General features: G+C 43.6%; 1 protein-coding gene across 1 annotated transcript in view; it reads left to right on the top strand.

Annotated features, from left to right (window-relative positions):
- SLC12A8 (solute carrier family 12, member 8) overlaps positions 1-24,213 on the top strand; it is a 124,985-nt gene that overhangs the window by 79,436 nt on the left and 21,336 nt on the right. Inside the window, exons 6-9 of the mRNA XM_012641795.1 lie at positions 6,758-6,845; positions 8,340-8,427; positions 13,525-13,671; positions 18,227-18,872. Coding sequence (XP_012497249.1) covers positions 6,758-6,845; positions 8,340-8,427; positions 13,525-13,671; positions 18,227-18,872 — 969 coding nt within the window. The remainder of the gene's footprint in view (positions 1-6,757; positions 6,846-8,339; positions 8,428-13,524; positions 13,672-18,226; positions 18,873-24,213) is intronic.

The raw sequence follows: 24,213 nt of genomic DNA, 5'->3' as shown, positions 1-24,213 counted from the left end.
CACAAGGAGGGGAAATGCCATCAGCCTTGCACAGACTGGTGATGTGGAATTGATGATGCAAGTACCGTGTGTAAACCCACGCGTGGTGCCAGTTATAACCGGTAAATTCGGCCTTCTTGTGGGGGATGTGACCCCAAATTAATCATGCAATTACTCTGCTTTAGAAAGGGAAATCTGAGAAAAGCATGGGTGTTAGAATGACATGAAGAGGAAGAGGCTGCATGATGTAGTGGAAAGAGCACCGACTTGGAATCAGGAAACTTGAGGATTAGCGCTGGCTCTGTTAGCAATTAGCTTGAAAACTTGAACAAAATTGCTTCCCCTCTGTAGGTCTCAGTTTCCTCATCTGTAAAATAAAAGTTGGAGTAGATTAGATGATCTCTAGGACACCTTCCAGCTTTAAGAATCGTTGATTCTAAATGGCCATCGTATACGATTGTTGGAAGCCTGCCAAGAAATGTGTAAACACCAAATGGTAATTGCAAAATGGATACTTAGCGTTTCCCAAACTGTGCTCTCTGGAACTGTGATAATGAACAAAGTATTTCTTTAAAAAAAAAATGTTCAATGTCCAAAAAGTTTTGGGAGACACTGTATGCTGTATTTCTCTTCCTAGAGCTGGACAGTGAATGTTGGCACATTGCAGGAACTGGGAAGTCCAGCAGTAAAAACCTTTCTGATTAAGATTTTCCCAACCATTTTTCAAGTGTGAAACTTTTTTTTAATGTAATATTTGTAAAACATCTGAACACTGATGCCCTAGGAAATAATATTTGTTCTACTGTACCAACCCTAAATCTAACTCTAACATTAATGATAGTATTTTAAAATTGCACTGAAAGGAGAAAGAAAGCAAACTAGGGAATCTCTATAGCACTTGACAAGGATGGGTGAAAATATAATAAATCAAAATGATTTTTCTAGGCCTAACTGGCAAGCAAGTTGTTTATAATTCACCAGAACTAGAGAACATCTGCCTAAGAACCGTGTGGTAACATAAGGGTAAAACTCTGGAAGTGACAGTCACGATGCACAAGCCCATATAACAAGTGTGCGCTTTGCCATTGGAACCACAGTCACCCACACTGCCCACAGGAATCGCCCACGAGTCTTCCTGTCTGAGTACAGGTTGCCTCTGTCTCCTTGTCTCTGGCCCTTGGTGTCCATGACACTGCCTGTACCTTCTGGCTTCTCCGCTTTGTCCCTGAGTGGCCATGTCTGGGTCTGGCTCATTCCTGAGCGTGGCCTGTGTTGGGATCAGTCTTTTCTCCTCCCGCTGAGCAGGATCCCGGTGTACTGCAGCCCGGGCCAGTGTGCACAGGTACACAGGACCTGTGCAAAGAATGTCGGGGAGGAAAGGACATTTGTTGTGTATATAGAACCCGTTTGGAAACAGGATGCAATTAGGATGAATCAGTCACTTTCCTCCACAGAAGCATATATAGCTGTGGGGTTCTTAAGGGTCTTCATGTATCAAGTTTTGTAAGTGATCTGAAGGAAGGCATACAAACGACGTGACAAACTATAGGAGATACTAAAATGGCGAGGCATAAAGAGCAGTATGTAATCTCCCAAAGCTGAATGAATGGGCACACTATTGCCAGGGGCTGGGGGGCATACTGAGGCCCTTGCAGAGGATGAGAGGCATGTGTCCCAGCAGGTGAGGCTCAGCACCCAGGAAGCCTGGTCACAGGTGGGAACCTTGACAGAGGGTCAGAATTTGGGAGGTCAGGAAGGGGTGGCATTAGTGGACGGAGCTGGAGTCTGATAAACATGAAGGCACAGCCAGGGATGCCCTTGGCATCAGATTGTTCTGGCAGCAGACAGTGGTGCCCAGCCCTTGAGCAGACCCTCAGCAACAGAGCCTGATCCCAGGGGCACTGGGGAGGGTAAGGTGGGCCCTGGGCATTCCTATTTTCCATCCGGGTAAGACCTGTAAATGATCAAAAAATAAAACACACTCTGGGAAGCCGAGGCGGGAGGATCGCTTGAGGTCAGGAGTTTGAGACCAACCTGAGCAAGAGCGAGACCCCATCTCTACTAAGAATAGAAAAAATTAGCCGGGTGTGGTGGTGCGCGGCTGTAGTCCCAGCTGCTCGGGAGGCTGAGGCAGGAGGATTGCTTGAACCCAGGAGTTTGAGGTTGCTATGATCAAGGCTGATGCCACAGCACTCTAGCCAGGGTGACACAGCAAGACTCTGTCTCCAAATAAATAAATTAATAAATAAAACAGGGCAGAGGAGCTTGAAATACAAAGCAATAGTCTCCTGCTCCACCTTTCACTACCCCAAATACCCCTCCACAGGGGCAACCACTTGTAATCACTTTTAGTACTTTGGGAGCTAACTGTGTATCACCAAGCAATATGCTGCACCCGTAATTGGATTAATCAAAGTCAGGCATAATCTACCCGCTCCATGCTAGGAAATAGAGTTTAGCTTACTTAGTGCTCCCCCAACCTCTTCCCAATTTTTGACAGTTACATTTTTATTTTTAGTTATTTTGATGATTACCTTGATAACTTTAAAGAATATACTTAAATCTCTGTTATTTTATCAACTCTAGGCTACATCCCTTCACTCCTTACTATTGGTGTGGGAAATTGAGATTCTGTGTTATGTTTTAAGATTAATGTATTAGATACACATTTATTTTATGTATATCTTTATTTTTATAAGGAATGCTTTAGTTATTGTCCCAATTTTAAGGGAATCTACGTAATCCTTTCCTATTCGAGTTTTTAGAGCATTATCAGGAAAGCTATAGCAAGTTGATTATTAGCAGGTGAGTGGGCAAAATCCCAAGAATAACGTAGTTTATAAGCAAGCAAACAGTTTCTCTCTCTTACACACACACTCACCTATTAAAAATATTTTTTATCTTAAGGTTACAAGTCAACAGTTTTTGAAACTATGAAGACAGACTGCTCCATGTTATTTGAAAATCCTTTGCTTTTCTTATCAAACACTTAGAAACAACTTTATGATGACAAGAAACAGAATAAGTATAGAATTAACTTACAATTTATTAACTGGTATATAAATATTTGCTAGTCTTTTCCTTATCTACCTAACAAATTTAATGAGCAGCTCAAAAGGAGTTTCCTGAATCTCCTTTCAAATTTTCTTATTAAACTAATTGAAGCTTATAACACTCAAGCCAGGCCTGAGTGGAAAATCGTGGGACTTATATTTTTATTTTGCACATTACAATGATGAAAATATTAGTGCTTTTTCTCTTTCCTCTCCTTCTCTTTCTTCTAATATCAGTTGGCTAAAGCCTTACTGTTACATTGCCAAGATAGATAATATTCACATTCTGTTTGTTACTATAGTCATGTCCTGGTGCTTTGCCTGTAAGTCAATTTTAGAAGTTAAAAAAACAATAAACATCTACATTATTATGACTACATCACTGCTGTTCACTGATGAGCAAAGCAGTAGGCTAGAACTCCATTTCTTTCCCCATGATTCTGATACAGTCTTTGTGCCATTTAGGAGAGAATGTTCCTAATATCATGGTCAAATGCGTTAATTTTTCTTACATTTTATTAGTTGTTTAAAATCATGTCACCTTTAAATAGTTTGCTTCATATTAAGACCTTAACTTTCTTATTCACTTTTCCTGGGATTTCAATAACATTTCTTTTTTGTTGCTGCTGCCAAAATGTGCAGTCGGCATATTCTTAAAATCATATATTAAATAGTTTGTTAATTATACTGTCCATTGTGTTGAATCCATTTCATATCCAGACGCATCCCACTTGGGACCTCTATTTTTCTGCTTTAACCCCTGGTGGTTGCACAACTGCTGCACAACTGTTATTCTGAGACTTCTGAGACTTCACTTCATTCCTGAGTTATCACCACTGATTTCTGAATCTCATGTTTTCTTCCTTCATGGTTTACACCCTCATTTTATTGGAGTACATACTTTAGTATCTTCCTCAGAAAGACACTAAATTTTCAGAGCTCTTGCCTATTTAACTATACTTTCACTTAATTGATAATCTGGTTAAAATTCCAGTTTCAAAATAATGTTCGCTCAGAATTTTTAAGTCAATGCTCTATCATTTTCTAGCAGTCAGTGTTGCTGACGTGAAGTCTGATGCCCGTCTAATTTTTGTTCCTTAGTAAGTGTTCGGTTTTAATTCTTGGAAGCATTTAGTATTTCTCCTGAAATTGCACAATGATACATTTAGGTATGGATTTTTTTTTTCTTCATTTTTCATGCTGGTTACTTGGTGGGATAGTTCAATCTGAAAACTTTTGTCTTCAGTTTGGGAAAATTTCTTTCTATTATCTCTCCGATTATTTTTTTTTATTTTCTCTGTTCTCTGTTTCTGGATCTCCTGCTGGTTGTTGTAACTCCAATATTTCTCCTCTATTTCACTCAGATTTTCTACCTCTTAATTTTTATGTTCTAAATACTGGGATATTTACTCACCTTCATCTTTCAGATCTATTGCATTTTTAATTTTAGTGATTATATTTTTAATTTCCAAAAGTTCTTTCTTGTTCTTGGAATTTTTTTTCATAGCATCTTGTTTTCTAGATAGAATATTCTTCTTGGGTGTATCTGGAGCTATTAATAAGTACTTTCTTCAGAATTCTTTTCTATATCTCAATTTATATGTTTCTTCTAGCCCAGGTTGTTCCATTTCTATTTACGCATGTGTTTGTTCACTTGTTGCTGGTTTTCATCACACATCTGGTGATCCTTGGTAGCTGGCGCGGGTTTCCCTGATGTAGTGTATTTAAATCTGTTTCCCTGCTGCGGCCCTTCCTTCATGGGAAGCGTTGTGAGTGCAGCTGATTCTCGAGCAGGCTTCATCTGGGGTGCAGACATCACACTAACAGCCCTGGGCTCCCCAGGTGGGGTGTTCAAATCCTCCAGAGAAGCATCCTAAAGCTTTTTTTTCTTCCCTTTTACTCCATATCATTTTCTCCATTTTCTATATTCCAGACACTTGTGGAAAACTTTCCTCTACTCAGGACCCCCTCTCCAATTTTCTTTGCTTATAGTCATTTATTCATTTTCCCCCTTTACTACCCTTTTAGTAGGATCTTTGGGAGAAAGGAAATGAGAGGAAAGAAAATTGTGTAACATGCCATTTTAAACAAAAAACTGTTTAAAAATTAGTTTTCCCACGTTTCAAAATGATCATTGTAGAAAATTGAGAAAATATAAATAATCAAATAAAAAACAATCTGTTCTTCTATCACCCAGAAATAACATTGTTAATGTTTTAAAACATGTTCTAGCTCCTTTTTCTACACATCTATCTTTTTTTATGATAGGATCATACCATCTGTCCTGTTTTCTAATACACCTCTTAAAACTAAACAATAGCTTTTGTATATCTTCCTATGTCACAACATATCCCGAACAATATTCTGAGACTCTGTATTTATTGAAAGATATATCATCATTTTTTTAGCCAATACCCTATTTTTAGACATTAGGTTGTTTCTAATTTTCACTACTATAAACAAGCATTTATAAAGATTTTGGGCTAAATCTTTACTCGCATCCTTGGCTATTTACTTGGGGTAAAATTCTAGTAGTGGAATTGCTGGGTGAAAGTATAAGCAGGCCCCATTCTTGGTCCAACAGTCAGGGTTCTCTTTGAGATAGCTCCGTGGTAACTTCCTGGCCCCAAAGTTTCACTTCACTCCTCTTCACTTGGATTCCCCGAAGCATTATAAACATTAGAAGCATAATTTTCAGAGTCATAACGACCAGGGTTGAATCCTAGCTTTGCCACTTATTGTGTGACCTTAGGCTATTTTAATTAACCTCTTTGAGCACTTTTCTATAAAATGGGGAAATAATTCTACTTTTCTGATATGGTTGTTGTGAGAATTGAACAAGATAAAAAATGCATGTAAAGCACTTAACACAGGCCCTGAGAGGTTGCAAGTGTTCCTCAATGATGGTGTTCGACCCATTGCTGTCCCTCAGCCCATTCAAGCCCCTCTTTTCAAGGCTGCATTCGAGATGCACCCACTTTGTGAAGCCAGGTCAGTCCATCCCCTTGAGTTGTTAGACCCTCAGGGTGGGCTGGACCCTCGTTTCATGTTCAGGACACATTGTCTTGTTGCGTTCATTCATTTGTATGTATGGGAAGGGGCAACATTTTCCTCCTCACCATCCAGCACTGGTTGGTTCCTCCCCATCGTGGATTGATTTATTTTCATTAATGTTCTTGGGGAATAGAGGTGATGATGAAAAGGAGCACAAGCTCAATGTTGGTAGCATCGGGATTGTTTTTAGGAGATTGTTGAGAGCCCTTTTGTAGCTCAGGAGCCTTGAGGATGGTACCTGTCCCCAAGGACACTTGAAGCCTGGCGGACTCAGTAGGCAGCAGAGGCAAGGCAATCTGCTGAGCCTCTCCAGGGCAGGGCCCAGCTGGGAAGGCAGGGCTCAGCATGCAGCGTCAGGACCTTGGTGTGGCTTGCAAGATGCCATCCTCATCCTGGTTCCTTTGCACTGGGCGGTAAGATGCTTCTGGAGCTGGAAGGGCTTTCCTCCTGAGCATCACCCCACCCACAAAGCTCCCTTTCAAGGCCACAGGGACGCCTCCCTAGTTGCCAGGGGAGATTGAAAAGCAGCCTGTTTGCAAAGCTGCAGATGGGAGGGCTTGATGTGGGATAGCTTCCAGGAGAGGGCCCTGAGGAGGGGAAGGGGCATGCCTGGGGGAGGTGATCTGTGCAGTACACTGCGTCAACCCATACCCTGTCTGGGTGTCTTTCAGGAGTCATGGCCGGCTTCAACATGGGGGGCGACCTCAGGGAGCCTGCCGCCAGCATCCCCCTGGGCTCCCTCGCAGCTGTTGGCATCTCGTAAGTTCCCTCGTGGCAATCAGTCTGAGCTGCAGAGTGGGAGAGAAAAACCCCAGGCAAGAGGGGATTGCCTCTTTTGTTCTGAGAGTGCCCCGACTGTGACCAACCTATTTCATATTCTGATTCTCCTTTTAACACTCGGTGGGCTGGAAAATCCACGTCTGGTGGGTTCAGACATTGCCCTTTCATAGCCCTGCCTGGGAATGCTGCCCAGGAGGAGTGTCATTATAGCAGATCACAGATCTAACCCTTTCTTTCCTTCTTCCTCAGCCTGGCGCCCCTTTCCTCCCCCACCCCCATTTTGAACTTGGGGATTTTTTTAACCATTGAGTTTCCAGGATCACTGGAGGGAGCATAAAGGTGAAGCTCAATTTACTTAGCTCTACGAGCCTCTGTTTCCTGTTCTGTAACGTGGGGATAATGACAGTATGTGTGCTTCCTAGCCGGTGGAGGAGGTGCCGTGTTAAAGGCACACAGTGAAGCTCAGAGACCAGCTCTCCTTCCCCACTAGCCTCCCCCAAGACTATCGTGCCTGGCGGGTTTTAGCTCATACTGTCCTACCGACGCTGGCAGGCTAGGCAGCCTTGGGTCTATTTCTGACCTTTTAGTATCTTCTGTTTTTCTCTCCGTACCATGGGAAGAGGTCTCTCTGACCTTTATTGGGTTGGTGTGAAGAGACAATGAGATCATAGGCATGACAATGACTTAAGCAGTTAAGAGTGCCTGTATTATTCTGTGATATTTAAAAAATATTAATATATCTGTTTCGCAAACACTGAATTTGCTCTTAGCTTATTGCAATGGCACTGTTGCTACCAGCCAGACATGTGGCACCAGGGTACTTTGTGCAAAATAAGGCAATAGCTTTGGGGAAAAAATGAAGACAACAGAGATAGAGTTGAGTGTTGGGAAGGAAAGAAAAGAGGGTTCTGTATGAGAAACCCATCTTATTTCTGGCCACAGCTGTGAGCTCCTGGGAGGAACCTTTGGCCCATCTGCTCATGCCCAGGTGGGAATGAGGAGATGGCAGGGATCTCGTGACTTGTTCAAGGTTACAGAGATCTTGGGCCTTGGCTCTCTCTCTATTACCCGTGATCCAAAGACCAGTAGGACCTGGAGGCCTGGGGACCGTCAGCTTGTCCTTCTGCTGGGAGAGAACAGGGTGTGGGGCTGCAGAGCCACCCTAGCCCGCATCCTGGCTGCCTGCGGCAGCTGGGCCCCCCACTTCCTCAGGCCCAACACCCTCTGTGTGTTTTTTTCTTTAATATAAGAAAGAGACAAAACAATACTTTTTTTTTTTTTAAAGAAATATGCTAGAGGAGAAACAGTGCAAAAAGCTGGCTCCACGCCAGCTGGGGAGGCTTCATGACTGGCCTTTCTCTTTTAGTATTGAGGCAGTTCCCAGAGGAAACCCAGGGGTGAGTGGGCAGGGCTCGGATGGGCTTGGGTGAGGCGGGGGTGAGGGCAGCTCTGCTCTGCTCTTGGGTTTTGCAGGTGGTTTTTGTACATTGTCTTCGTCTTCCTGCTTGGCGCCATCTGCACCCGCGAGGCCCTTCGTTACGACTTCCTGATAGCCCAAAAGGTGAGTGAGTCCCGCACTGTCCCAAGGGCTCAGTCTGCCGGGGTCATTGATTTGTTTTCATCAACAAAGGGCCACCTTCCCCTCGCAGTCCTGTCTGGAATCCATAGAGTCTCGAGTCCAAGACTGGGTGGCGGGGGTGGGGGTGGAGGGCTGAAAGGTTCTGCTTAGGGATCCCTAGAAACCTGTGACAATATCCAGAGAGGCAGGCACGTCAATGCATGTGACATCTCTTCATGTCAGAAATCAGGACAGAAACAGAAGAATCTGGTCACCCCAGATTCCCAGCTAAACTAGCCATTCGTTTTTTGCCAATGGCTTCACCTTCCCCACAAGCAGGATGTGCTGCTCAGAAGAAGCAAGAAGGAGGAGGCGGCTGACCGGCAGAGAAGCAGCAGGGAGGCCCAGGGAGAGGGAGGTGGGGCAGGCGCCCGCCTTGTCCCTGAGGACCTGAACCCTCTGGCTTTCCTGAGAATCTCAGCAACTCCAAGTTGATTTGGCTGCGGCATCCTTGTTTCTAGGGTCTGCACCCTGCCAGGAGAAGATTAGTGAATTCCTTGCATTCCACAGCCTCAGTCAGCAGACTGGAGGTCCTGAGACATCAAGGACATTTATTTGGCATCACTAGAATCCACATGAATAAGATTTCCAGGCTTTTTTTTCTGGAAATCCCCCAAAACTTCTACCTTCCCTTAAGTTACTGGAGAAAAAGTGGGCCTTGAGATTCTCATCGTTTTCCAGAGAAATGTAGCTGCTTAGGGAGTTTTTCTTACTGCACCCTCCTGAGTATCACTGCTTGCATTTTAGGAGCCAGTACCGTTTTCTCTTGGTGGGAAGCTTTGCGATCTTCATAGAGAGTGGGTGCCTGGGGCAATCCGGTGCAGGAAACTCTGAATTGAATTTTGAGAGATACGTTTCGGCTGGGATTTCACATTAGCACAGGTTTCTTTTTAAGGCATGCAGACATTCATGCAAAGGTGATATTTGTTTTCAGGGGTCTTGACCTGGGTGTGAAAGCTGGTTTGGAAAGGGGGTGCAGTTCAGATAGTGACAGAGATACCCACCTTCCAGCGCCCAAGATCTCAGACTAGGTTTGCTCTCAGGGAGGGAATCTGTGTCCCTCATTTATATCTACGAACATGCTTCTGTCTGGACTTTCATCTCCCAGGGGCCTTTTCTCTAGGTGTGGGATGAAAAGCTTGGCTGCGTTAAAGGAATTGAGGGCCTCAGGGAGCAGCGGGGACTGCTTGCTGCTTGTCTGCAACGTGCCCCTGGCCGCCAGCTCTGCCTGCTTCTGAAGCTGGTTCCTGTCTGCTGGTTTCCTTCACAGAGGTCTTTTCAACCTTTAGAGACTCTGATCTCGATGGATTGAGGCAAATCGTCCCGTGGCTGGGGCACCTCTCTCCTCTCCTTCCCTTGCTTTGCAGAGAAAGGGTGTGGGGTGGGGGGCGGGGGGAGGCAGCCTCCTATCTAAGGAAGGCCACAAACAGTGATGGGGAAAAACGTCTCCAGAGACAGCACAGTAGAGCCTTTGTGGGTGGAAATTCCACACCTAATAATAGACACATGAACAGAGGGGAGCCTTGTTTGGAATGCCACCTGTCCCAGACAGTGACACAGGTAGGCACGCACTTAGCCAACTGGGGGCACCTGCTACACCAGGCCCTGCACTCACTGGGATGAAAGCCGGAAATTTAGTTTTTGGAGAGGACAAGAGACCATCTCCTGGAATAGGCAATTGTAAAGGCCACGAAGAAAGAAAAGCCGCTGCTCTTGGTTCTCGGTGACAAACGGGCTGGGCAGTAAGTAGGTGAACCAACCACAACAGCTTTAAAATAGCAGCACCTTGGTGTTCTGCTGATTCCCAAAGGGGACCACACAGGATTTCCCCTCAAAGCTTTTCTGCCTTCCTGCTCTCTGGCGTCCCTCCTTGGGACTGACTCCCCTGCAGTCACAGGCACCATGCTGGCGCGGTGAGCTGGGCCACAGATGTTTCTGCTGCAGCACCTGGAGCATGGGAGGCGGGACGTGCAAGTGCAGCGTCTCTGTACCTGGTCACCGGCGCAACCTACCGCCCTGATGTGGCTTTAATAATGCGTTCATCTCGGCTCCGTGTCTCAGCGATGGCCTAGTTCTGAGCCAGCCCGTCTCTGAGCTTTCCCGGGCCTCTGCTGTCCATCCGTGTGCCCTGCCTATCGCCTCTGGACACTGCCATGGGGCCGTTCTCCGACAGACCCCCTTGCTGCTCATCACGGGGAGCTCCTCGGCGGCTCCTCTCTTTCTCTCGGGTGCTCTCTGCGAGGACAGCGATCTCCCCTCTACTGATGTGCAGCTGCTCAGTGAGTCTGTTTCTTTCTGCCTTTCCCACAGCTTCTCTAATCTATTTCTAATTATCTGGCTCCTCAACCCACAGTTTCTCTACGAAGTGTCTTTTTACTTCTTATCCCTACCCTGGGGGAACTTTGTCCCAGCTTTCATGCTTTAAATGAAAAAAAAAAAATTAAACACAAACATATGTAACCTTTTGAGTAAGAAGCAGTAAGCTTTCTACAAGGAGATACTATGCCTGACTCTCCCAAAGGATTTTTTGAGGGGAAAATGCAGTGAATACAATGCATTAGGCCCCATGGTTCTCCCCACTGGCCGCACATTAGAATCACCTGGAAAAATCTACCACGTCTGTGTCCCACTCCATACTAATTAAACCAGAATCTCTGGGGTGGTTCTTATGTTTAGCCAGAGTGGAGAACTACTGAGTTAAATTTTCAAAAAGTTTTTGATAAAATTTCATCATAGAGTCTATTTTTTTTTAAACCAATCAACATAGGATACATTTGACAGAGACGATAGGAGCAAAGGTTATCGATAAATGATCACATCTCAAAATGGGTCGATTGATGAGACCAGTTTATCCACAATTTTGTAAGGCATCTAGGCCACAGATCACGGTAAAGTCACGAAGCTTCATTAATTCAGCTGCTAAACTCTGCTCGCAGCCTGCGTCAGGTGCTGTGGGAGGGGGCCAGAGAGGCATGGTACAGACCTACCCTTAAGGAGTTCTTGGTGCACTGGCTAGATCAGCCATGAGCATAATTAACTATCCCACAGGATAGAAAATAACAAAATGACATCAGAACACACAGGGTGATGGGAAATACTAGATGACATTAATTTCTTGTGGAAATAAAATGGTAGGTGAAGGGTGGGGAATAGGACAAACCCAAGAAACCTGCAACATTGAAGAAAAGAGACGGGGAGAGTCACTGGGGACAAGAGTGAGAGAATGCACTTAGGGAAAAGCAATCTACACTGAATGGAAGACGAGATGGGCTCTGTAGTGGACCTTGGTCTTGTCCATCAAGCCTCTGACCTCCCTGCCCGCTTGGGGGCTGTTCCGCCATATGTATGGTACTGCAGGGGGTGAGTGCCCCCATTTTGTATTACAGAAGCCCAGTGGATCAGACCTCTCTTGCCTGTCCCTTTGCAGCCCTGGTAGGGCACATGACCTAGTTAGGCCATTGCTGCTCAAATTATAATGAATAAGGCAAAGACAAGGAGATGGCGAGAATTCGTCCCCAGAGCAGCAGGGGTGCTGGTGGCATCTGGCCAAGCTGTTCCTGTGGAAGAGTCTGGGTGTGCCTCCAGGCTTGGGTCCTACCCTTTTCCAAGCATGATCTTTTAGCCTCCTGATGATTCTTGAACCTCCAGTGTGCCACAAATACATTCTTTAACAAAAAAAGATTTTTCTACTCCAGAACCCTGACTGATGCAGGATTCATCAGTCAAATTATTCCAGTGATAATTTATGAGCCAGGAGAGACGTGTAGCCAGCGGCTTGTGTTCAGTGCAGCTTGATGACACGGATCTGGTGCGTTGCCAAAGCACGGAAGTAAAAAATGGGGCGAGGCATCAAGAAGGGTTTGAGTGACAAAGTTGGAAATTAAATCTAACCTATCTGGATTCATTAGACAAATGAGCACCTGGAATGCACAGCTCTGGCCACGTGCCTAAAGTAAACCAGGATGGAGAGGGGACCTCGAATAGTCAAGAAAGCAGAGGGGCTCCCCTGTGGGTGCCGATGAAGTCCGGCTCAGGGATGTGAGGTAGACTCATGACTGACAGCTGGGGACACAGCTGCCGCCAAGCAGCACAGATCTTCTGCCGGCTGACACCAAGGAGCACAGCTATCCCCTCTCTTATTTTGTCTGCTGGCGCCTGTGGGCCATGTGGGTCATGGATCTCATTCATTCCTTTAGCATTTATCTTTCTATGTTGGACACCAACAATTCCAGGGTGAACAAGACAGAGACATACCTAAGTGAAGCCTCCAAATTAGTAGAGGAGACAGCATGATAGGTGCCATCCTAGTGTCAGGTCACGGGGTGCCCACTGTGGTCACTGTGATTGGAGGAGGTGAGGTTTGCGCTGAGTCCTGAAGCACAATTAGGAGTTTAACAGACAGATGATGAGTAGATTAGGGGGTGTGAACAGCGGGTTCCAGCAGGCAGAGAAATCATGCTGATCAAAGACTCGCAGTGTGCAAGGTGTGGGGCTAGAGAAGCCACAGACTAGGAAGGGCTTTGCATGTCAGGGCAGTGGGGAGCCTTTGGTATGTTTGCAAAGGGGCATTATGATCAGATTTGAGTTTAGAGAAGTCACTCTGGCAGAGGCTTCAGGGGTGATTCTGAGTGGGGAGAGCTCAGAGGCAAAAGGCCAATTAGCATTGTAGTTGGCCAGTGGTTTTCCAAGTGTGGTCCCCAGACCATCAGCATCAACATCACGTGGGAACCGGCTGGAAATTCAAATTCTTGGCCCCTACCAGAAACTCGGAGGATGGGCCCAGAAATCTGTGTTTTAACAAGCCCTGCAGGTGACCCTGGTGCATGCTCAATTTGAGGACCTCTGTTTAGCCCATACAAGATGTGATGGTGAAGTCAACTGAAATAATGGCATAAAGTGGGGCGAGGCTGGGGATGGGGGAGCTACGTCCCAGAGACTGACTCTAGAGGACTCAGTGTATGGTTAGCCGCGGTGCTGGGGGTGTAGAGAGGAGCAGGAGCAGGTCTTGGCCTTGGATAACGACACTACTCTCTCACATAGGTGTCCCTGGTGGGCTTCCTGTTCCTTTTGGGCTTGTACATCTCATCCCTGGCCTCCTGCATGGGAGGACTCTACGGAGCCCCCCGGATCCTGCAGTGCATCGCCCAGGAGAAAGTGATCCCTGCGCTTGCCTGTCTGGGGCAAGGGGTAAGTGACCCCCTGCCTTTTTTTTTTTTTTTTTTTTTGAGAAACACCTTTTGCCCCTACCCAATTTTCAGCCCATAAATTGCTTAAATTTTTCTGATTAGAGCCTCTGGTCAAGTTCTCTGGGTTGGAACCAACAAGAATGCAGAGGTCATTTATTTCAGCCCTGTCCCCTGGTTGGCTTAGGTTGGGGCCAACTAGATGAAGCATCTTCAGTGCCACGGCCACCCAGCCCTTGGCACTGGGTTAGCCAACCAGCCATGGTAACATCTTGGACCCTGAGCATCAGGGAAATGGAGAGCCCCAACCTTTAATAGAGGAATTGGTCCTTGCAGCTCTAACTCTGCCCTTGAGGCTCCCCTGCCTTTAGAGGTCGCTGTTTGATGATTTCCCACACCTCTGGCCTCTGGGCTCCCTGTTAAGCATCATGAACCAACCCTTAACTGATATAGCATAGCTTGGTTGAGTCATGGCTGGAATGATCAAAAGAGACATTCCTAAAACCTAGGGATGACAAAAGAGAAATGAACAGAACCCCACTTCCCAATAATGTGGTCTGCAAGCCATAGTTCCTTTTGTCTTATCGAGGTACCACAGGGGCTCTCCCCAAGCCCCTTCTGGTTTCCAGTCTTGCTATTGTCTAGGGCACATGTAGTTGCAAATCCTTAATTTCTCCCCTTGCCTTCCTCCCCTTCTTAATCTCAGCACCGGCTGGGGAGGAGCAGGGACCATCATCTCTATATCTTCCATCCGCTATATGCCTTTTATTTTATTTTTCTTCTGTTTCTTTTATTTTTTATCAGGTAATATGTATGCAGGATTCAAAGCTAAAAATAATATAAATTTTTGCTCCTAACATGAGTCTTTCTACCTTTTTTCCACCCCAACCCTGAACCTTCATTTGCTGTTTTTATTAGTTTTTTAAATGAATCCTTCTCTTTCCCATTTTTATGCAAAAGATAGTGCTCAGTATACATGTTCAACACCTTGCTTCTTTTCATTTCGTATAGCCTAGAAACCTCTTTTCATTTGAACACAGGGAGAACTTTCTCATTCTTTTTCTGTTGTGTGGATATACAACAATTCATTTAATTGGTTCCCTAGAGATCGACCACTTGTGTGGCTTCTAGTAAACAATGCCACAGTGAATAATCTTGTGTGTGTGTGTGTGTATAAAATTTTGTATATGTGCAGTTAGATATATCTGCTGGATACATTTTCATAAGTGGGATTACTGAGTCAAAGGAAACTATATTTTTTATTTTAATGGATATTGCCAAAACACCTCCGTGAGATTTGCATCATTTGTACTCCTATCTGCAATGAATGAACGTGCCTGTTTTCCCACAGCCAGTGCCACTCTTAGACTTGAGCCAAAGGATTCTGCTTTGCAAGACTGCCCTGGCCCTCGGGTACACGCAGTTTGTGAGGCCAAGGGGACTTGCCCACCTGGATCCCATGCCCTCCCCTTCTGGACCACATCCCGGGTGTGCTGTATCCCGGAATTCCCTGCCCAGAGGCCCCCAGCCCACTTCCAGGGTCTGCAAGGGCCTCTTCCTTTCCAGGAAGGCTGTAGGGTGAGAGACCACGGTGGAGTGTGAGGCGCCCCATGGTATGGTCTGGGAAGAGAAGGGAGTTGGGCTGTGAGCAGAAGGCTGCACGTGGCCATCTTCCAGTGAGGAAGTCTGAGGAGTAAGAATTCCAACCCTGAACCTGGGCTTCCTTGCCATCATGAAGGGATATTTGCCCCGGAAGGAGGCTAGAACACATTTGATTCGACATTTGACAGGTTGATAGCTTGGTTTATGACCCATTTGCACTCTCACCCTGAGCAACAAACCCAGTGTTGGCAAGGAACCTGTCAAATGTGAATTGTTGCCCAGTGACTATAATCAACAAGTTATGGTATACTTCAGAATAACTAAAAAAGTAGAATCGGAATGTTCCTCACACAAAGAAATGATCAGTGCTTGAGGTGATGGATTCCCCAATTACCCTGATTTGACTATTAAACATTATATGCCTGTATCGAAACATCACATGTGCCCCAAAATATATACACATATTATGTACCTATAATAATTAAAAATTTAAAAATGTGAATTGTTGCTAGTTGTATAGTGGGAAATGGCATCTTACTCTCAACCACAAATGAAGTTGAACATCTTTTCCTCTATTTAAGAGCTATTTGTAGTTTTTTTCTGTGATTATGGGTTATTTTAAGAGCTATTTGTAGTTTTTTTCTGTGATTATGGGTTATTTTCTTCTTAATTGCTAGGTGCCCTTTTTTTTGTTAGGAAGAGTAACTGTGTATATGTATTACAAATATTTTTCCTAGTTTGTCATCTGTCTTTTTTAACTTTGGGAACTTTTCTTCAAAGGTTCTTTACATATGATTAAATTTTCTCAGCTCATTTTCTTTTTTAATGGGGGAAGAGAGGAAACTTTAGAAATTTTTTGAGATATATTCAATGTACAGAAAAGGACATAAAACAAACATGAACAGTTTAAAGGAAAACTACGAGTGAACACCCTGGTAACCTGCACCCAGGGACGCTGCCAGCATCTGGAAGTGCCCTCCACACGCCCCTCCCTGCTCAGAGAGCCCTTCCCATTCGCTGCAGGAGTTCCTCACCTGACCTCTGCCATCGTCATTTCCTTGCTTTATTTACGGTCTTACTCAAGGGCCTGCAAACTTTTTCTGAAAAGCATCAGATAGTGAGTATTTTAGGCATTGCGGGCCATATGGTCTCTATCACAGCTTCTCAGCTCTTCTGTTGTAGCTCAAAAGTGGCCACAGACAACACCTAATACTTTATTTATGGACACAAATTTGAATTTCATGTAAATTTCATGTATCCCAAGATTCTTCTTTTGGTTTCTTCACCCAACTGTTTAAAAATGTAAAACCATTCTTAGCCCATGCCGGATTCGACCCGGGGGCCATAGTTTGCAACCCCTGGCTTACTTCCTACTTATGTATCTCTACACAAAATAGTTTAATTTTGCCTGTATTTGAATGCTAAATAAATGAAGTCATGCGTATATATTTTTTTGTGGCATGCTTTTTTCACTCAACATTGTGTGTATGAGATTTGTGCTTGTTTTTGCTTGTGGCAGCGGCTTGTTTATTACTTGGGACTATTATGGGTAGTGTGATGGACATTGCTGTCCCAGCGTCCTGGTGCATGTGTGGCGTCCCTCCAGACTGGACGCCCATTGGAGGAACTGCTAAACTGTAAGGACTGTATCTTCGCTTACTGGATAACATCAAACTCTTTTGCAAAGTAGTTATGCTAATTTATGCTGCTATCAGCAGCGGGGACGAGTTTCTGTTCCTCTATATTTTTGCCAATACTTGATATTATCAGATTTTTAGATTTTTGCCAGTCTAATGGTATCTCACTGCAGTTTTAGTTTACATTTCTCTATCTGTACTTTCTCTACAATTTTTCTGTAAACCTAAAACTGCTCTAAAAAATAAAGTCTATTTTTAAAGAATCAAAAAGATTTACATTTCTCTAATTACTTTTGAGATTGGGCATCTTTTCATGTGTTTAACAGGCATTCTTTGGTAAAGTACTTGTTAAATCTTTTACTCGTTTTTGTAAGTGGGTTGTGTTTTTCCAATTATTTTGTGGGAATTCTTTGTATATTCTGGAAACTCTTTGTCAGTTATCTGTGTTGCAATAACAGGCCATTCCGTGGCTTGGCTTTTCTTTTCTTTCTTTCTTTCTTTTTTTTTTTTTTGGTATCTCTTGGTGAAGAGAAGTTCACGTTTGCCTATTTTAGCACTTCACAGCCCACCCTTATCAGAATCTTGGCCTGGACATCACGAGTGTTTTCTTCAGCTGACCTGAGACCCTTTTAAAGTTTTTTTTAGTTTCTGAGATTTACCTTATTCGTGATAGCTTTGTTGTTAGAATAGTTTTACTCTTTTTTTTTTTTTTTTTAAGATTTTTACTCTGAAGTTCTGGGGGAGGTATTTCAGGTCATTAGGGGCTCTGAACCTCAAAGACTCAGGCTGATGACGACTTTGCCATCTTCGACCTGTGGCTTCCGTGGCTGCTGCTCTCCCAGCCCTCAGCGTGGGGACCGCACCTGGAGGAACTCGTGGGACGTACGTGGGCCAGACCTGGCAGCGGCTTACGTGCTGCCCTCACGCTGCAGACCGCTAGTAGCGCAGGAGATCGGCGGTTGGCTTCTGTCTCTATTTTGAGTGATGAAGCTGACAGTGTTTGCTGATGGAGGAGAGAATGAGAAGAGGCATCGAGACCCCTGCTTGGCTGACCAGCTGGAAAGATACTAATACAACTACTACCTATGGTACTCTAGGAGCCTACTGGATGTTGGTGCTGTGTTAAGCATTTTACATGCGTTAGCATGATCTCACAATAATCCCATGAGCTGGATATTATTAACCCAAGTTTATAGGTGAACAGTTACATGGGGAGAAGTGTCTGAGCCATTATGAGTTGTGTTTCTCATATAAATTCTGAAATTTCTGAAACTCTCTATCTGAAATTTCATAGTCCTGCATTTATTTTTGTTTCTGCAGAAAGGGCCAAATAAAACACCTGTGGCCGCCATCTGCTTGACCAGCTTGGTGACCATGGCCTTTGTCCTTGTGGGTCAGGTGAATGTTCTGGCCCCCATCGTCACCATCAACTTCATGCTGACGTATGTCGCGGTGGACTACTCTTACTTCTCCCTGTCCATGGGTCCCTGCAGCCTCCCCCAGGTATCTGAGCCAGTGCTCAGGGAGGACCCAGAAGCTGTCCACTGCTCTGAGCACCTGCTCTTGGAGAAAGCTCCCAGCTATGGCTCTGAGGGCCCTGCCGAAAGCGTCTCTGAGGGCACGCTGCTAGAATTCACCAAGGACATGGACCAGCTCCTCCAGCTAACCAGGAGGCTGGAGAGCAGCCAACCCAGGCAAGGAGAGGGGAGCAGGGTCCCAGAGAGTCAGAAGAGGAAACACAAGAAGGCCACCAAGCAAACCCTACAAGACAGCTTCCTCTTGGACCTCAAGTCCCCTGCTTCCTTCCCCACTGAGGGCTCTGACAGGTCACCCACTGCCTCCTGGGAAGGGCAGGAGTCCTGCCGGAACAAGCAGCCTTCCAGGACTGGAGGGACTCAACCTGGTGGGATACATGGAGAACAAGTTGTCCCTGAGCTGTGTAACCAGTCTGGGCCGAGTGGAGAAGGTGAGTGCTTTGGAATCACACTGGGGGCTCCTCTTTTGGGGTGACCCATGGGTGCCTCATCTACCCAGTTGACACAACTCAGTTGTAACTGTGTTTAAAATCCTTGTTAATTTTGTTTGATATTTATTTTAAAACATTATATTCAGGATTCAGCTGAGTTATTCATAATTCTACTCTGTTAAATAAAGTTAATTTTAAACAGAAATTTCTATCTACTCCTGTCTGTCAGAGCTGGGGGCCATGGCTAGTAATTGAATATCAATTTCTTTTCACTCAAAAGTCAGCTGAGGTATAAGGCCAACGTGAGTGAAACCAATTTCTCCTTTCAAGAGAAGTGGAAATGTGTCGTGATAAACTGCCTGGCAAGGACTCAGCATGTTTTCTCCGCGGAAGATGAATCTCCCAGACCAGGCAAAAGGGATGGAGAGAAGGTGATTAAAGGGGCACAGCTTTTCTTTTTCAAATCTCCAAACACAGAGACGCAGAGAGAGACTCTCACAGAGAGGCTTACAGGGCATGAGACATTCTGAGAGAAAGGGAGAACTCTTAGTTTTTTCTTTTTTAATTTATTTTCGTTTTTATTTTTTGTAGAAACAGGATCTTGCTATGTTGCCCAGGCTGGTCTTGAACTCCTGGCCTCAAGTGATCCTCCCACTTCACCCTCCCAAAGCACTGGGATTACAGGCATGAGCCACCACACTCAGCCAAGAACTTATAATTTTTGAGGACCTACCATATTCTAGATGGTTTACATCTATTACTTGATGCAATATAATGGTTCTTCCCATTTTCCATTTTAAAAATGACTACCCTGCAGTCCAGTGAGATCACAGAGAAGTCTCAGAGCTGATTCTTTGCTCGGTGGGATGTCACCCATCTCTTGTGTTGCCTGTATTTGAGGCCCACATATTTTCCTGTACGTTGTGCCACCCTGGATATCTAGACAGACAGGTGTGGGCAAAGAGGAAGAGACAAGGGGCATAGGAGATGTCTAAAAACAAATGCTGTGTTTTTTCATAGATGTGTTTTTCTTTCTTTACCTCTAAATTGGTGGGAGGTTTTTAATGGTAAGAGCATAATTGAAATTTTTAAAATTATTTTATTTTAATCAAAGTGGTAAGTGTACAGTTTAATGAGCCAAATGGTGTTAAAAATCACATAATCAGAAACAGTAGTTTCTGTTCTTCCATACCATCCCTTTTACCCTTCTCCATCCCGGAAAATCCTACTTTCAACCAAAAACCTGCTGCTTCTGTTACCTTTCTGTTACTAAAGAATATATTTTCACTGCTACTTCTTGATATGTCGATTGCAGGCATCATCTTTTGACTTCCTGTTACGGTAAATGAGGATTTAACTCTTTTATGCCACTCTGACTTCTCCTTATCTAATACCCCCAGTGCAGTTATACCACAGTTTTTGATTAAATTAAGAACTAGCAGTCATATTGTCAGAAGTAAATACTGCTTAATTCTGAGCCATATATTACACTATGATTGTATTTCATTTTTTGCCCAGCTTTTGCTGTTTCCTTGAGTCAATAATTGCCTTGGTTGTTTATTTGCTTGGTTTTTCTATCATCATTTTTCTCTAAATGCTCTGGCAGATTTGTCAAAAGCCTTTCAACATTATTTTCTAATGCTCCAAATTCTTCGGAAATCTATCAAGCCCATTTTTTCCCCTCTGTCCTATGGCTTTCATCCTCCTGTTCCATTCCAGACTGTTCTCTGGGCCTACTATAACCCTGTTGTCTTAGAATCGCTCTCCACCACACTTCTGTGTCAGATCCAGGGAACAAGAGACTCCTTGGATAAATATTGTAGAAGACTTTTGTCTTTTTTTGTTATTGTTGCCTGCCCAGCATTGAATGGCCTCCTTATGTTAATATTTGAAGAATTTCCAGTGTTACAAATCTTGGTGAGAGACAAGGCGAGCCTTCCACACTCAAAGCTGAAAATGCCAGATACTCAGTTTTCTAGCCTCTCCTGCAGTCAGAGTTCAAGCACAATACCAGGGTGGGGAACCTGCAGACTTCTAGGTCCTTAAGTTCAGCCTTCTGACTGAATCCAAATTTTACAGAACAAATCCTTTTATTTCTATTAATACATTTTTGTTTATCTTTTATATTTATATTTTATTTTTAAAATGAATGTATTTAAAATATCAAAGAATAAAATAAGTTTCAACAAAATAATCCTCCCAGATTGACCAGCACTATTTAGCCATAAGGGCTAAATTGATGGCTGCTAAGCTCATGATTTAGTTCTAACATCCCCCGCCTGACTGGCACCACTATCGCACGAGGCTGGTTGGTGAGAATTCATGGGGGTCGCGAACGCCAGTCTGTTATCAGCTTTTGACAACGGTGTACTGTGTTTCTGTTTGAAGTGGAATTTATGAATAGTTGCACAGCTCAACAGTATTTTTAATTTTGTCTATTTAAGAGCCCATCATGTCAAAGAAGACCAAGAGAACACTGAAGGAAGAAAACAGATTTTTTAATGAGGATTGGGAATTGCAAGATTATCTTGTTTCTGCTAAAGATAAGATGATTTGCTTGCTTTGTGATACTGCAGTATCAACATTAAAGGATTTCAATGCTCATCTGCCCTTTAACACTCATAAGGACCACACATATTTTAAAATTAGAGGGAGAGGCAAAAAAGGTTGTATTGCAGAAATTAAAACATGAAAAGCAAAAGCAAAGACAAGTCTTTTAAGCAGCAGTAAGACCCGGAAATAATGCCACTGCAGCAGCTTATAAAATAGCTCATATACTTGGGGGAAAAAGGGAAGCCATTCAATGATGTAGAAATTGTGAAAGAATGCATTGTCAAAGTTGTAGGATGCTTAGACCCTGATAACGTTTCAAAGTACAAACGACTGCCTCTTTGAAGGAGAACCATAACTGATCAGCAGCGTGAATCAGCCTTCAACTTAACAGATCAACTTCATGCAACACTTCAAAAGGAAAATGTATATTATCCAATCACTTTGATGAATCAACTGATACTACTGACTTGGCGCAGATTTTATACTTCATTCAGGTTACAACAGAAGATTTTCTTTGCTACGAAGAGTTACTCATGTTGGGCACTCTTGCAAACAGCATGGGGGATAGATATTTTTAACAGTGTTCGAGATAAATGTCATGCGGCTGGACTGCATTTGGTAAATTTAACGAGCCTGTGTACAGACAGTGCACCTTCTATGACAGGAAAACATGAAGGGTTTATTGCACAGATAAAAAAGTATTAACAGACCCAGATGCTCTCATTTCTTTTCATTGTATCTTGCATCAGCAAAATCTCTGTGCTAAAGCTACTATTTTAAGTGACACTTTGCAACAAGTTATAAATATTGTTAACTATATTCATGCAAATGCAACATGGCATCCTCAGTTTCATAACACACTAAAGTTGAAAGATGAGATATTCATTGTGGGTTTGCCATATCATTCTAAAGTGCATTAGCTATCACAGGGATAGGTGTTAGCCAAAATTTTATCTCTGTGAGAACAGATTGTTAAATTTTATGAAGAACAGAATCAGCAATGTGAATTATTGAAAGAAGATTTCTATAGGAATGCAGCCTTTCTGTGTGATACCATGTCAAATCAAAATGACTTGAATATTTCTTTGCAAGGTAAAACTGCATCTATATATGATATGCGGCAAAAAATCCAAGCATTTCAAAAAAAGCTATCTTTTTTTTGAGACAGAGTCTCACTCTGTTACCCGGGCTAGAGTGCTGTGGCGTCAGCCTAGCTCACAGCAACCTCAGACTCCTGGGCTCGAGTGATCCTTCTGCCTCAGCCTCCCGAGTAGCTGGGACTACAGGCATGTGCCACCATGCCCGGCTAATTTTATATATATATATATATATATTTTTTTTTTTTAGTTGTCCAGATCATTTCTTTCTATTTTTTAGTAGAGACGGAGTCTCGCTCTTGCTCAGGCTGCTCTCAAACTCCTGACCTTGAGCGATCCACCCGTCTTGGCCTCCGAGAGTGCTAGAATTACAGGCATGAGCCACCGCGCCTGGCCGGCTAAAAGCTATCTTTTTTGAAAACACTTCTTTAAAAGGAAATTTTGGGTGAACATTTTCCCCAGTAAGCAAAGGTCATTGATGAGCAGGGTGATGCATGCAAATCGTTTGAAGAATGCACAGCTGTTATAGACCTATTAATTGGAGAATACAATGAAAGGTTCACTGACTTCAAGAATCATGACATCATACTCATTAGCATTTCAGCCTCACCTAGTTGATATCACCAAGGCACCTAAAGAACCACAGAAGGAATTGATTGAGCTCTCTGTAGATGACATTTTAAAGTCATTGTTTGCAGCTAAGAAAGATCCAATTGAAATAGGGGAAAATGCAGAATACCCATGCCTTTGTCAACATGCCTGAAAAATAGTTCCTTGCTTTTCAACCACTTACTGCTGCAAATCTACATTCTCCTACCTAACCCAAATCAAGATACCCTTATGGTCACAAATGATGATACCCATCTAGGAATCAACTGAAACTGTGGACCTCCAGGCTACAACCAAATATTGAAATGCTTTCCAACAGAAAGCAGACACAACAAAGTCATTAAAAGGTTAGTTAACTTTAAAATTAACAAATAGTTTTCATTGTTTGAAATTATTAAGTACACAGTAGTTAGATTTTTACAAAATAATGTACATTTTTAAGTATATCTAATTGAAGTTTTTTGAATGCAGTCTTATTTGATTATAGTTAATTAATGAGGCCTTCCAACATGAAAAGGTTCCCCACTCCTGCACAATGCCAAAGCTCTGCTAATCAGATGAGCCGACCTCATGTTTCGAATTGGGAACCGGAAATCTGAAGAAATAGGACTTTGAGGAACTTTCTGGAAGCATGATGGTAGCTACGGGATGACTACATTACTGGCTCCCGTGTCCAGATTCTCATGTCCTTCAGTCCTGGTATTTTTGTAGTTGTTTACCTCAGCTGTAGAGGGTTGAGAAAATCATACAACTCAGTTCATGGCATATTACCATCATTTGTTCAAAAGACACTTGTGTTTATTTACCTTATTGATTTCCTAATACCTCTGGTTTCCCAAGAACAAGACTTGGAATCTTTTGGGATCTCCCTTCCCATCATCCATCATGTTGACATTGTTTATATTTTTCTTTTCTTTATTCCTAGCTTTTACATTTTTCAGACAATAACTTTTCCAGCTTTCTTTTATGTTCAGTTACCCAAATTTGCTTTTTTTTTTTTCTTGGCAGGGTAGGGGTGACACAAGTAACCTGTGAATCACCTACCCTCTCCTTGTCCCCATCCCAGGACACTCACACACAGA

This window comes from Propithecus coquereli, unplaced genomic scaffold (assembly GCF_000956105.1).
Source record: "Propithecus coquereli isolate 6110/MARCELLA unplaced genomic scaffold, Pcoq_1.0 Scaffold10, whole genome shotgun sequence".
Lineage (NCBI taxonomy): Eukaryota > Metazoa > Chordata > Mammalia > Primates > Indriidae > Propithecus > Propithecus coquereli.
Note: the sequence above shows the minus strand (reverse complement) of the source record. Positions and strands in the feature narration are given on the sequence as shown.